Here is a 12,950-nt window from a genome sequence, read left to right on the forward strand (position 1 = left end):
TTTATTACTATATGTTTAATTTCCATTTGATTATTACATTATGCTTAATAAAGTAGTTAAGTATACATTAGACAGAATGAGATTATTTATAAATTCTTTAGCTATCTACCGGATATAAATTTCTTTAGAAAAGCTATGCCTGATTTTATATTAATTGCCTACAGCAAGTGACTACAACAACTTACTTCCAAATGACAATGCTTTCTGTCAAGAAACTTTCTCTTATGTCTGGAAAGTTTAAGAATGTTAAGACAAAACTCATAGCAAATTCAGAGTTGCTATGTCTAGAAACAACTACTAAGCTTTTAAATGTCTCTAGTTATTCCTAAAAAATAAATTTAAATTCCTTAAAATCCTCTTTTGTAAGAATTCAAAGTATCATCCAATGTACTGAAATTTTAGAGATACAAAAATGTAAATGATAAGATGTAAAATTGATAAAACATAATACTTTTTGTTTTGTAAATTGTTTGGGGGATATAGGGTGAATGGTGCATGAAATGGGAAAAATATACCCCATGTTAAAGCAAGTAAATATTAAAAATTTACGAACTTAGACTAATAAAAAGTTATTTCATCGACGAATGCACAGTTTCATTTATATGCTTCTAGGCTCTCGCCCAGTTAAATTTATACTTACAAGGTGGTGGCATATAATGCCGACATGATGAAAGGGAGGCTTGTGGAGGAGGCTGAGGTTGGGGTTGAGCAACCATGCCGGATCCATAGCCATCTATTGATAATGGCTGACTCGGGGCAGCAGCAGCAGCAGCCTGATGGCCAAAAATTGCAGCTCGGGAAGAAGAAACAGGGCAGCAGGGGTCAAAGGCAGATGCTCCATGAAAACCACCACTTCCATGACTTCTGATACCACTGTTGCTCAGGTCTACTGGCAATGCCTGCTGTACATAGAGAGGAACGACATTTTATCTTTCTGAAAACATTACTTCATGACATGTTATAAAAGTACTCCCAATACTGCATTATAAAATATTAAAATGATAAAATTCTTGGTATGAAGATCTCTTGTGCACCAATAAAGTGCTTATGTTATCAAAGACTATGAAAATTATAGTTGTTTTATACTTAAAATCTAAAAGTAATTTTTAAAAATCAAGCATACAATGATATCCTAAGATGAACCAAATTTTCATTATTATAATCTATTTCTCTTAAATTGTCTAGATCTTTCAAAAAACAAAAATTTTAAATCACATTTAAATTCATAATTTAAAACTCCAACAGACAATCATAACCCTGAGAGCATTAAGGATCTAGGTAAAGACTGGTGTGTCTCAGGATTCATGACCCTAAACAACAGCATTGCTAAAACTCTGGTAGTATAAACAACTCTACATTATCCAAAATGACAAAAGGTAGAAGATTATTCAAGGGAAAAGAATAATTTCTACTTGTAAACTTTTTCATTTATTATAAAAGAAAATAAACCACTGATTGCTTTTATCAGGAGTAAAAAACTAGGAAAGGCCCATTGACTAAGGAGTCAGACTGTATCTCTCTACCTATCAGTAGTTTTGGTTTTGGTTTTTTTACTAAAAGCAATGTGAAAAGTTCTAAGAAAAACAGCTTTATCTTCCAGTCTATAATAAACTACAGAAATACAACTGCTTCTTTATATTCTTAATTTAAATAAAAGCCAAAATGTGATTAAAGAAAATAAAGATTTGATGTTATATATAGAATACCACACAGGAATTATTCAATACTGAAAGCTGAGGGGAACAGAGAAGAAAAAAGCTTGGATAATGAATACATTTGCCAGAACCCCAGGTGACCCAGCAGTCTTCAGAGGGTCCATTAGCAGTCTTTGTACATTAATGGGCTCCAGGCTCAGGACAATAGGAACTCTGGACACTAAATAGAAAAAAAGGATGACAGCACAGCAGTGGAAGCTTACTGAGGGTCAAAAGGAAGAACTCCTTTGTCCTACATTATGCACTTAACAATCAATTAAAGTCAAATTTTTAGAACTCTGTATTTTGAATTGGTATTTGCAATGTGTGCACTCAATTCAGATAAAGTTTAAGAATATGAGAGTAAGTCAAAAGGTATTGTTACAAAATCATAGAAACCTTTATAAAACAAATGTATCAAAATGTGAAACCATTGTTTCTTGATATAACCTACATCTTTTCAAGGTGGTTTCCATCAGCCTAAACCTTCTCCAAAGAATTCTGCACTTTTCAATTTATACCATGCCACAGCTGTTTTGGTATACTTGAAACTCCAATCCTGTTCCTTTTACGTGTTTTTTTGAGTTGTGGGAACTAAAACACCTCTTAAGGGGCAAGAGTGAGGCTATAGCGTGGATAGGATAAGACTTCCCAATGAAATTATCCTACAACAACGCTTGCTAAGCAGGTGCATGCTGTGATAGAAAACATTCTTCAGCCCAACTTTATTAGTCTTTTCCTCACTAATTCAGTTTTTAACTTTCTGATAAGTTATTAAGACTCTGTGACCATCCTGTGTCCTCAGAGAAGAATCTATCAAAATTATCCTTTTGGAATCCTAAAACCTCCTGAGCTGATTTCTCTGCCTTAAATTGAACGAGCCCAGCACATCCCCATTGGACACCACACTGATTGGAAAAAAAAAAAATTTTTTTTTTAAGGCATCCTAACCTGTCCAACCAATTGGAAGAAATCCATATTTGTGCCCATTCCAAAGAAACATGACCCAACAGGTTTTGGAAATTATCAAACAGCATCACTGGTATTATACGCAAGTACTGAAGATTAAAAAAAAAAAAATTGGCTGCAATAAGTACATCAACAAGAAACTGCCTTATATTCAAGCTAGATTCAAAAGGAGCATAAAACTAGGGATATCTCATTGCTGGCATCAGACGAATCTTGGCTGAAAGCAGAAAACACAAGATAGATGTTTACTTGTGCTTTTTAACTATGCAAAGACTTTTGACTGTGGATCATGGCAAGCTAAGGATAACATTGCAAAGAATGGGTATTCCAGAACACTGAATTGTGTTCATGAGGAACTTGTGCATAGACCACAGGGCAGTTGTTAGAACAGAAGGGGACACTGAATGGATTCAAATCAGGAAAGGTATATGCCAGAGTCATACTCTTTCATCATCCTTATTTAATCTGTAAGAAGCTCTGGCAGCACAGTGGTTACGAATAGGGCTGCTAACCTCAAGGTCGGCAGTTCAAAACTACTAGTGGTCCCATAGGTGAAAGACGAGGCTTTCTACTCCTGTAGAGATTTACAGTTTCAGAAACCATATATAGGGTCACTATGAGTCAGAACCAACTCCACAGCATTTAAATACTAACTGTATGCTAAGCAAATAACCCAAGAAGTTGGATTATATGGAGAAGAATGTGGCATCAGGATTGGAGGAAGACTCATTAAACAACCTGTTGTCCTTGTGTGGCACTAATGGTTAAATGCGCTGGACTGCAAGGTTGGTTTGAACCACATGGTTGGCAGGTCAAGCTCACCAGCTGCTTCTCAGAAACCCTACAAAGGGTCACTATGAGTTGGAATCAACTCAATGGTACTTAACAACAACATATACAGATGCTTGCTGAAGGAAAAGTGGACTTAAAATAGATACTGATGAAAATCAAAAACCACAGCCTAAAACATAGATTGCATCAATGTAAAGAAACAAAAATCTCACTACTGGACCAATAAATAATAAATTTGAAACTATCATGATAAATGGAGAAAAGAATAAAGTTGTCAAAGACTTCATTTTTGCTTGAATCCACTATCAATACTCATGAAAGTAGTAATCAAGAAACCAAACAATATATTCCGTTAGGCAAATCCACTGCACAAGACCTCTTTAAAGTACTCAAGAACAAAGATAGCCGCTTAGGGATTAAGGTGTGCCTGATCGAAGCCATGGCATTTTCAACTGCCTCATATGCATGCAGAAGTTGGACAATGAATAAGGAAGACCATAGGAGAATTGATGCATTTGAGTTATGTTAGAGAATAATACTAAAGTACATTGACTGACAGAAGAACAAACAAATCTGAGAAAAAGTACAAATAGAAAGCTCTTTAGAAACCAGGATGGCAAGATGTCATCTCTCAGGCTTAGTACATGTTATCAGGAGTGAACAGTTCCTGGAGAAGGACATCATGCTTGGTGAAGTGGAAGGTTAATGAAAAAGAGGAAGATCCCCCAACAAGATGGATTGGCACAGTGGAAGCAGCAAAGGGCATAACTACAATTGTGAGTATGGCGCAGGACCAGACAGTGTTTCATTCTGTTGTGAACGAGGTCATTATGAGTCGGAACCAACTCAATGGCACCTAACAACAACATGTCCTATTTTGACACTGTAGGATAAAACTGAGCTGCTAACTGTAAAGTAAGAGGTTCAAAAACCTACCAGCCATCCTTGGAAACTCTATACAGTCACTATAATTTGGAATAGACTTGACAGCACTTACAACAGCAAATGAAACTAAAGGAGTCATGGTGGTACTGTGTGATAAACAATGGGCTGCTAACTGCAAGACTGGTGGTTCAATCTCATCTGCAGTTCCTGGGAGAAAGATGATGCAGCCTGTTCCCACAAAAATTTAGTCTCAGAAACACTATACAGGGTCATTATGTGTTGGAATCAACTTGATAGCAGTGAGGTTTTAGTTGAACGAGACTAAGACAAAGGTATTACTAAGAGAACTTGTCTGCAGCCATACACTGATTGCAGAGACATGTTGTTTGGAATAAACCTGTGCACATATGAACTGCAGCGTAACTTTTTGACTTATCATCATATTATTATGAACTTATTTATGGTCAATCCCTTCCCTATTATTTAATCTAAAAGTTAAACAAACAGACTATGCAAGTAAGCAAGTTGCCCCACTTTCAGCCAACAATAGTGAACAATAATATCCATGAGGAATATGCTCCTCAGAACAATCATATGAGAACAAAAGGGTAGCATTTGTCCAAATCCAAAGTTCAGATGGTAGGAAGGGAAAGGAAAGATGGGTTAATGTTAACAGGGAACTCAGGGTCAAAATGGGAAGAGTGCTGCTACATTGAGGGGACTGCACCTAACGTCACAAAACAAAAGATATAAAGTCATTGAATGGAAAGCTAATTTGTTCTCCAAACTTTCACCCAAACCACAATCAAACGTTTAATTAAAAAGTAAGTAAGCATGCTCTTTCTATCTTCTTCTCCAGTCAGTGATTAAGAACACTTCTAGAGAGAGTAAAGTAGGACAAAAGTCTTCCTAGAAGGAACAATTAAATGAAAGATTAAAAATAAAATAAAAGAGGAACAAACAAGATGGCGGAGAGGGTGGAAATGCAGTGAGGAACTCCGCCAGCAACAACACAGAATACCAGACCAAGCAGGCTCAGGGGATGGTCCCAGAACTCTGAACCACATATAAAGGCATATTTAGAAGGTTGGAAAGCTTACAGCTAAGGGAATTTGTAGCTGAAGGAAGAAATCCATTGCTTTCTAATCCAAGATGCTTAGCTGCTTCCTGAGCCACCATCTTGGGTGAAACCAAGCAGGGGAAGGATCAGAGCAGCAACGGACGCCTGACAGAACCACGGAGATGCAGGTGTGGACGTTTTTTTTTTTGTTTTTTTTTTTTTCTTTTTCTATCTGTTCATCAGTCTCTTGCTTTCTGTGCACCTCCATTCTGTTGACTAAAGGGGGTGCCTGAGCGAATTGACACCGCACCCCAGCCCCCAGGAGGGTTCTACTATGCATGCACACAGATCTCCTCGAAATTTAAAGTGACACTTCCCACTTATCACCAAATGGCAGTACAAAACAGCCACAGCCAGCCCTGAACTCTTTATCACTAGGAAAAATGTCTGAATGGGGATTGTGCAGCGGGACAAGCAGACTAAAAAGGAAATAGGCCAAAAACTAAATCCTGAGTTATGTCTTAACGACCAACAGTGGCATCTTCATATTTCTCAGGAAAGCTCATCTCCTGATCACATCTACCTGGACGCAATCAGAAAGCAAAAAAAATATCAAAACACACACCCATCTAAGTACTAAGGCCACAGATAACCCCTGAAGATGCCCGAAAAACAGAAACAGATGACCATATCAGGACATGTCCAGAAACGAGATAAAGCAACTTGAGACAAATGATCTGGAAGTAGACCTACACTCCATACTGGAAGATGGGCAGGCTTTGGAAGTGCCTGAGAAAGAATTTAGAAAAATGATTATAAAATGTATCAAAACACTACACAGTGGAGTTGAGAAAAAATAAGGAAGAAGTCAGGAAAGCACTACAGGAACAATCAAGTAAAATAGATAAAGCACTGGAAACAATTCAAAACCTACAGAAAGAGGTTCAAACAATTAATAATAGAATATCAAAATAGACAGTACACTGAAAGGGCAAAGGAGTAGAATTGAAGAGATAGAAGCCAGAACTAGTGAGCTAGAAGATAAATCTCTCAACACTGCTAAGATAGAAGAGCAACCACAAAAAAGGATTAATAAAATCTGCCGAGGCCTGGGATTCATGTTGGACAACATGAAGAAGGATATTTAAGAATTATCAGCATTCTGGAACAGAAAGAATCACACAAGTCCACAGAGGAGGTAGGTGAAGAGCTTCTAAAAGAAAATTTCCCTAATATCCTGAAAAGCTAAAAGATAAGCATGCAAGAAGCTCAAGGAACCCCAGGAAAGATGAACCCTACAAGACAATCACCAAGACATATAATAATCAAGTGCTCCAAAATCAAAGATAAGGACAAAATCCTGAAAGCAGCTAGGGAAAACAGAAGTGTAACATATAAAGACAAGCCTACTATTGTAAAATAGACACTTGTGTGGGATAGAAAGGAATGTCGGTAAACATGATTACTGAAAACTTTGAAGCCCGTCTTCAGCCAATAACGGACTGGAATACCTTAAAGGGGTTCTAGAACTTGCCCAGTGAAATAGGCCTCTTGCAGACCCTTTGCAGAGTATAGGACCTTGGGTGGAATCCTGAGTTCCATCCAGAACCTACCCACAAGCAGACCAGCCTGGAACAGCTAGAGCGACAGAAGATACATCTTCAATGAAAGATCATCAGGAAAAACCCAAAACAAAAATGTCAGCATGACTGGCTCCTACAAGAATAAGCAAGCTTACAAAGGCAAGAAGTGACTGGCTTACAAGCTTTCAAGAGGGAACCTAGATCCAGGGGGCCTGGAGGAAGGTAGAATCTCCAGTGAGTAGTATTCAATCTGTCTAGGCAGGGCTGATGAAATGAAATGCAGATAGGTCTCTTGTGATACAATAGTGAGTAATTATTATCAGGACTGATTGTGAGGGTTGGAAATGTAAAGGCAGGCATTTTATAGCAAGGAGGGGAGTGATTAACTTTTCAGTCTAGAAGCAGAGGTCCCTAGGGCTTGCTGGCGATCACATCAGTCTACTGGTGAGTGGAAGAGGGGGAAAGACAGCAATGAAGAAATGGGCTGAGTTCAACCACAGTCCATTGACTCTCACTGACCTGGAGATGACAGAGAGAAGAGGAAGGGTTGGTTGGTCCAAAGTGTGGTGAGACCTGAGGACACCTGAGCCCATGGTCAAGGACATAACCAAAGAGGGCTAGAGCTGAGAGTCAAGCATCCAACTGATATGAAGTGAGGGGAGATGCACAAGAACACCCAAACTTGCAGACAGTACCCATTTGACCTAGCCTCGTGACCTAGCCTCCGTGGCTTGATAATCAGAACTCAACTAGAGGAAGATTTTTAAAAAAAAATTTTTTTTTTTTGGATAAAGGAAACAAGGTTAATTGCTACAATTTGATGAACCTGATATATACTCATCGAGGTAGTAACTCTAAATATCAACAGAGAGGGAAGGAGTCTTCACATCAAGTATCAATGCTATCCCCTCTGTACACAAGGTAGACAGGGACGGACAACTTAGAAATTGGCTACCTAAAATGAGGGGGCGATAAAGGCACGAAGTGACTGACTTACAAGGTTTCAAGAGGGAGTTTAAGAGGGTGTGGGGAAGAAAAAGTCCCCAATGAATACTTTTCATCTTGTCTAGATGGGTCTGGTGAAAAGAGATGGGGATAAGACTCATAAGATTCAATAGTGTATAACTGTTGTCATGACTAACTGCAACTGTCACAATTGTAAAGATATAAGTTTTGTAACAAAAGCAGGGGAGTGGTTAATCTCACTGTCCAGCAACAGAGGACCCTTGGACCATCAAGGGAGAAGAGCACAAGCAGAATGTGGAACCTTACTCCAGAGAAGCAGCAACGCCAGAAACAGAGGCAGAGATGGGAAGATGGAGAGGGGGAGAGGCCAAGGACTCTAGATTCATGAGAAAAGAGGGACTAAGAGTTGTTGGCCAGGAGGCAGATTTGCAGAATGTGCCCTTTGGAGGTGTAAATTATTATATATGCCTGAGTGTTGTTTTTTTGTTTTGTTTTAAAAAGCTAAAGTGGATAGAGAGAAATACTGTTAATTGATGGTACATAGGGGGATCATAATCATTGTGATGAAACAAGGTGTATGATTTGTTGAATGTAAAACTGATGATCTGCCCCGTAAACTTTCACTCAATCCATAATAAAAACCTTAAAAATAAAATAAAATAAAATAAAGAACAATGTGGTCTATCCACAAGAGGGCTTCAAAAAGTTTACAGAAAATTTCTATTTTAGAAAGCAAAAAGAATAAGCAGGATAGAGATGGAAAATTACAATACTCTCTGAAGATCATAAATATGCTTAACACTAACTACAAACATGCTTTCAAGAGAGAACATTCATATTAAGGGATCAGGTAGGGCTACAAACTAGTACAATTTCTTCAAGAGCCTACTCATCCCTAATCTTTCTTTGCCTATCTACAATCAGGTGCTCAATCATAAATCATCTTACATAATCCCAAATCTTCAGACCAGTTATTTTCTGTTTCCATTTCTAAACTTTCTGCTGTGACCAAATTGGTCTCAAATGGAGACTATCTGAAGTTAGCTCATGTGCATGTAGCTAATTTCAAAGTCCACCAAACAAGATATAGCAAACAGTTTATATCTTCAAAAGTTCACTTTTTGTTCTCTCTCTTACCGATTATTGCCACTGAAATGTGTGGGAGCTTACTTATTCTCCTCAAGTTTTGAATAGAGTTCAAATACCTCAAATAAGAGATACATAAATAGCTTACATCTATTTTACACTGGCAGAAGTGTAAAAGACACTACATATATAGATAACTCAGTTGAAAAACAAAATGTTGCATATACATCAGAACTATATTATTGTACTAGTTCAACAACCACAAGAAAATTCACAGTATTTTTTGGCAGCTATTGAAGGAATGTGGAGAGAAGTAGGTAAACTCACTTTTTTACCATTTACTTATCATACTTGATGAAGCTGTTGGTGGAGTGGTGTGTCCTGCGGGTATTTATCAACAGCCCTGAAGCAGCTATGTAACACTGGCTGGCAGAGCGAGACCTGCCTGTGGGTATGGCTGAGGAGAGGTTATTTATCCTGACAGGAAGAACTGTGCCCTGAACATTTCTGATCCTAACTTCCCAAGTAAATCCCATAACTGTGAGAATGGTGTCTGATTTCTGTGTAGCCACTGCAATGAATTATTGAACCCAGTTGAAAAGTAGAGAGGACTGTGGGAGGAATGGTCAGTGATGTTTTCTCCACACAGTATAGCCAGCCTTGTTTACTTCCTATGAACTCCAATACGATTTTAATATTATTGGCTATCTCAAGCTAACAATAATAATAAAAGTTACAATAATATTATAACAACTAATATAAACTACTTAATTAAGAGCCCCTGAGTAATTGCAAATAGTTAGTTAATGTGCTTGACTCTGAAGCAACAGGTTGGTGACAGTTTAAGTCCACCCAGAGATGCCTCAAAAAGAATAAAAAAAAATAACCTACTTTCAAAATATCAACCAATGAAAACCCTATCAGCAGAGTTCTACTCTGTCACACAGGGGTGTTGTCATGAGTCAGTATCAACTCCATGACAACTGGTTTCTTTGTAGTTTTTTACTTAATTATAATTATTTTTATTTTTATGACATTTCAATTCTCTATTTGTTTGACAGGCAAAGAAATTCATTAATGTCAAATCAAAAATCTCTCTGCTCTAGTTTGCAGATGATGAAGCTGTCCATTTCTACCTAACAAGCAGAGGTTATAGAAAGCTCTAGAATAGAATATTAAAAAGGAACAAACTGGGAGATTTTTCTAATTTCTCTGAATTAGGTTTGACACTGTGGCTTCATCACCATTTCTGAAATAACTTCCTCCTAAGAGGAGACTGATCTGCATTTGACTAAAAACATCAAAACCATTCTAAAACAAAGAATTAAGATTAAGTAGCAATTCTGATTTTACTATCTCTAATCCCCATCAATTAACTGCATCAATTGAGACCATCTGAAAATCCTGGAAAATTGGTTTGGTTTTTTGTAAAACTATAGGAGGCTAAATAGGTTATCACATAAACAATAAGAATATGATTTGTAACATGTGTAACAATCACTCTTCCACTACAATTAAAAAACAGGCGCGCGCGCACACACACACACACAACTCTACATACCTGGTCATGGTAGTTACTACTAGAACTACTATTTGCTCCACAAGGTGCTTGCACTTGTGGTGGCCTTTCTACAAGACAAGCAGGATCCGTGAAGGAGGGAGAAACTGGGACAGCCGGGAGAGGAGTATGGTGGTGGTGGTGGTGGTGTTGAAAGTGATGACCATGCTGCTGAAAGCAACTTGTGTGTGGGTGTCCTAATGCATGGTGATTCTGTGTTGATCCTCCACATGGCGAGTGCTGGGGACAGCAGGAAGGTAACCTTGGCATTGCAGGAGGGCCAGTTTCCGTTACAGCACTAGATGCAGCTCTCCTTGAGTCATCTTGAAGCAAACAAACAAACATGGACAGATCAACTGATCAATTATCACTATATAAAAAAAAAGGTACTATGTATAAATAACAGTATAAATTTAAAAAGGTTTAATAAATTCAAATCTCTATAAATAAAATTGACTTTAAGGGTCACACTCTCAACGTGGTGGTGCAGGTGCTGGTTCGATTCCAACTCACAGAGACCCTATATAGGCTTTCTGATACTGTTAATCTTTATAGAAACCACATCTTACTCCCATGGAGAGGCTGGTAGATTCGAACTGCTGACCAACTCGTAAGCCACTATGTTATCAGGGCTCCTTAAATGCTCAACATACACACATATAATTTTGGGTAATGGCCTTTATTGGGATTATCCTGAAAGCCAAAGTTACTCATGAAGTTCTTGTTTATAATAATGTAAATGTAATATAACAAATAATTAGTTATAGGTCATAGCAAATGATTAGTTACTCAATCTTTTCCTAAGTCATAACAGATGGTTAATTATGAATAACATTGCATTAAAAAATGTAAGTATCATGAGTTTTCCCATTACATATTAATCAAAGGGTCTTATCCTAAACTTCTCTTATTTCTACTATCATAATTTACTCCTACATAATACAGACTGCTATATAATTCTTAAAATTTCGCCTTCTTAAACTCTCAACCTATCTAGCTAGTTCTCCCTAATCTCCAACATCTTTTCCTTTCCTCTAGCCTCTCAAGTTGGAACTAATGGAATTTAAGAAATGGTAAGACTCTACTATTTAAAATATAAATAGTATATAAAGTGTGACTTATAATAATCTTATGACTTAGTGGGAAAAGCAGTGCATCAGATGGGCTGGGTCCGAGGACTAAATAAACCTGGGTGGTGATGGTAGTGAGCTGTCAGGTGGATTCCGACTCACAGTGACCCACTAGGCTATCGGGGGCTCCTAAGTAAGACCTTTTATCCTTCTTCTTACCTATAAAAAATGGGGTGAAAATTACCCTGCATTGCTTTTTAAAAAGATAACTTTCTAGGTATGAAACATCTGATCCTGAGTATGCTCTCTGCCATATGCCCAGAGTTATTTCCATGACACATCTTTCCATACATGAAGAATTCATTGCAAGAGTGTAATTGTAGGGGTCTATTTTAGTGTCTCAAACTCATCTAAAAAGCAGAACTCTTTCTTCAGATGATTACAGAGAAACTATATAGACAGGTAAAATTAGAGACTTCCAGTAAATTAGAAGAACCGAGAGAGCTCACGGTCCTGCCCTTGACACCTCCGCAGTAGTTCCTGGGACACCCCCTTCTCAGAACCTTTATGATTCTGGGCATCATTTTTGCAGTCTTGTTTCTAAAGTAAGTAATACCAGGTATATACCTTGCTCAAATTTGGCTCACAATATTTAGCTAATCTCTTCGGGGCCAATGTATCAATCAGGTATCTTCTGGCTACTTACAAATAAAACAAAACTGATTTAAACAAAAAAATGGACAAAAGCTCACATAAATATATCTCAGTGGGAGTGCTTCAGGCTATGGTTGATATGACCCCAAAAATTTTTGCATTCTACCCTCTCATACATCTATTATTTCACTGCTGAATTTTCTTCTGTACAAGATCTGTGACCTAAATTCTGCCATGAACTATCTCTATTCTAAATCTTGGCATATTTGTGTTTTCTAAATTCCTAGTCTAGCCTATTTAGGCCTAACCTCCTGAATCTTCTGGTAAAGGTTCTTAATCTGGGGAATGAGAATTCCCCAGTCTAAGAATTTAGCATTACTAATTTTCACTAATTTCTAACTGACATTTATCGTTTATTACAATTAGGAATTTAACTGACAAAAGAACGACACGGTGCAGTGAGGTTTTTCTTATGTCTCTTCCAACCATAGCCATAGTCTTTATAACTCCCACCAAACTACTATTTCCTGATGGGTCTGGTTAAGAGAAGGTGGGAGAAGATACTGATAGCATGTCAGGATTCAGCTGTGGATGTTAACAGAGTTAACTATAATTGTAAAAACTTGAAACTCT

At 37.6% G+C, this 12,950-nt stretch overlaps 1 protein-coding gene across 5 annotated transcripts in view; it reads right to left on the reverse strand.

Moving 5' to 3' along the window:
• Window positions 1–12,950, reverse strand: part of RNF111 (ring finger protein 111) — a 153,317-nt gene that overhangs the window by 36,591 nt on the left and 103,776 nt on the right. For 4 of the 5 annotated variants that reach the window (XM_006831595.1, XM_006831596.1, XM_006831594.1 and 1 more), the window contains 2 exons: window positions 10,597–10,916; window positions 641–902 (listed from right to left, as the gene is read on the reverse strand). In XM_006831595.1, coding sequence (XP_006831658.1) covers window positions 641–902; window positions 10,597–10,916 — 582 coding nt within the window. The remainder of the gene's footprint in view (window positions 1–640; window positions 903–10,596; window positions 10,917–12,950) is intronic. The other variant, XM_006831597.1, reaches the window with a different exon arrangement.

The sequence above is a fragment of the Chrysochloris asiatica genome, unplaced genomic scaffold (genome assembly GCF_000296735.1).
Source record: "Chrysochloris asiatica unplaced genomic scaffold, ChrAsi1.0 scaffold00004, whole genome shotgun sequence".
In the NCBI taxonomy this organism is placed as follows: Eukaryota; Metazoa; Chordata; class Mammalia; order Afrosoricida; family Chrysochloridae; genus Chrysochloris; species Chrysochloris asiatica.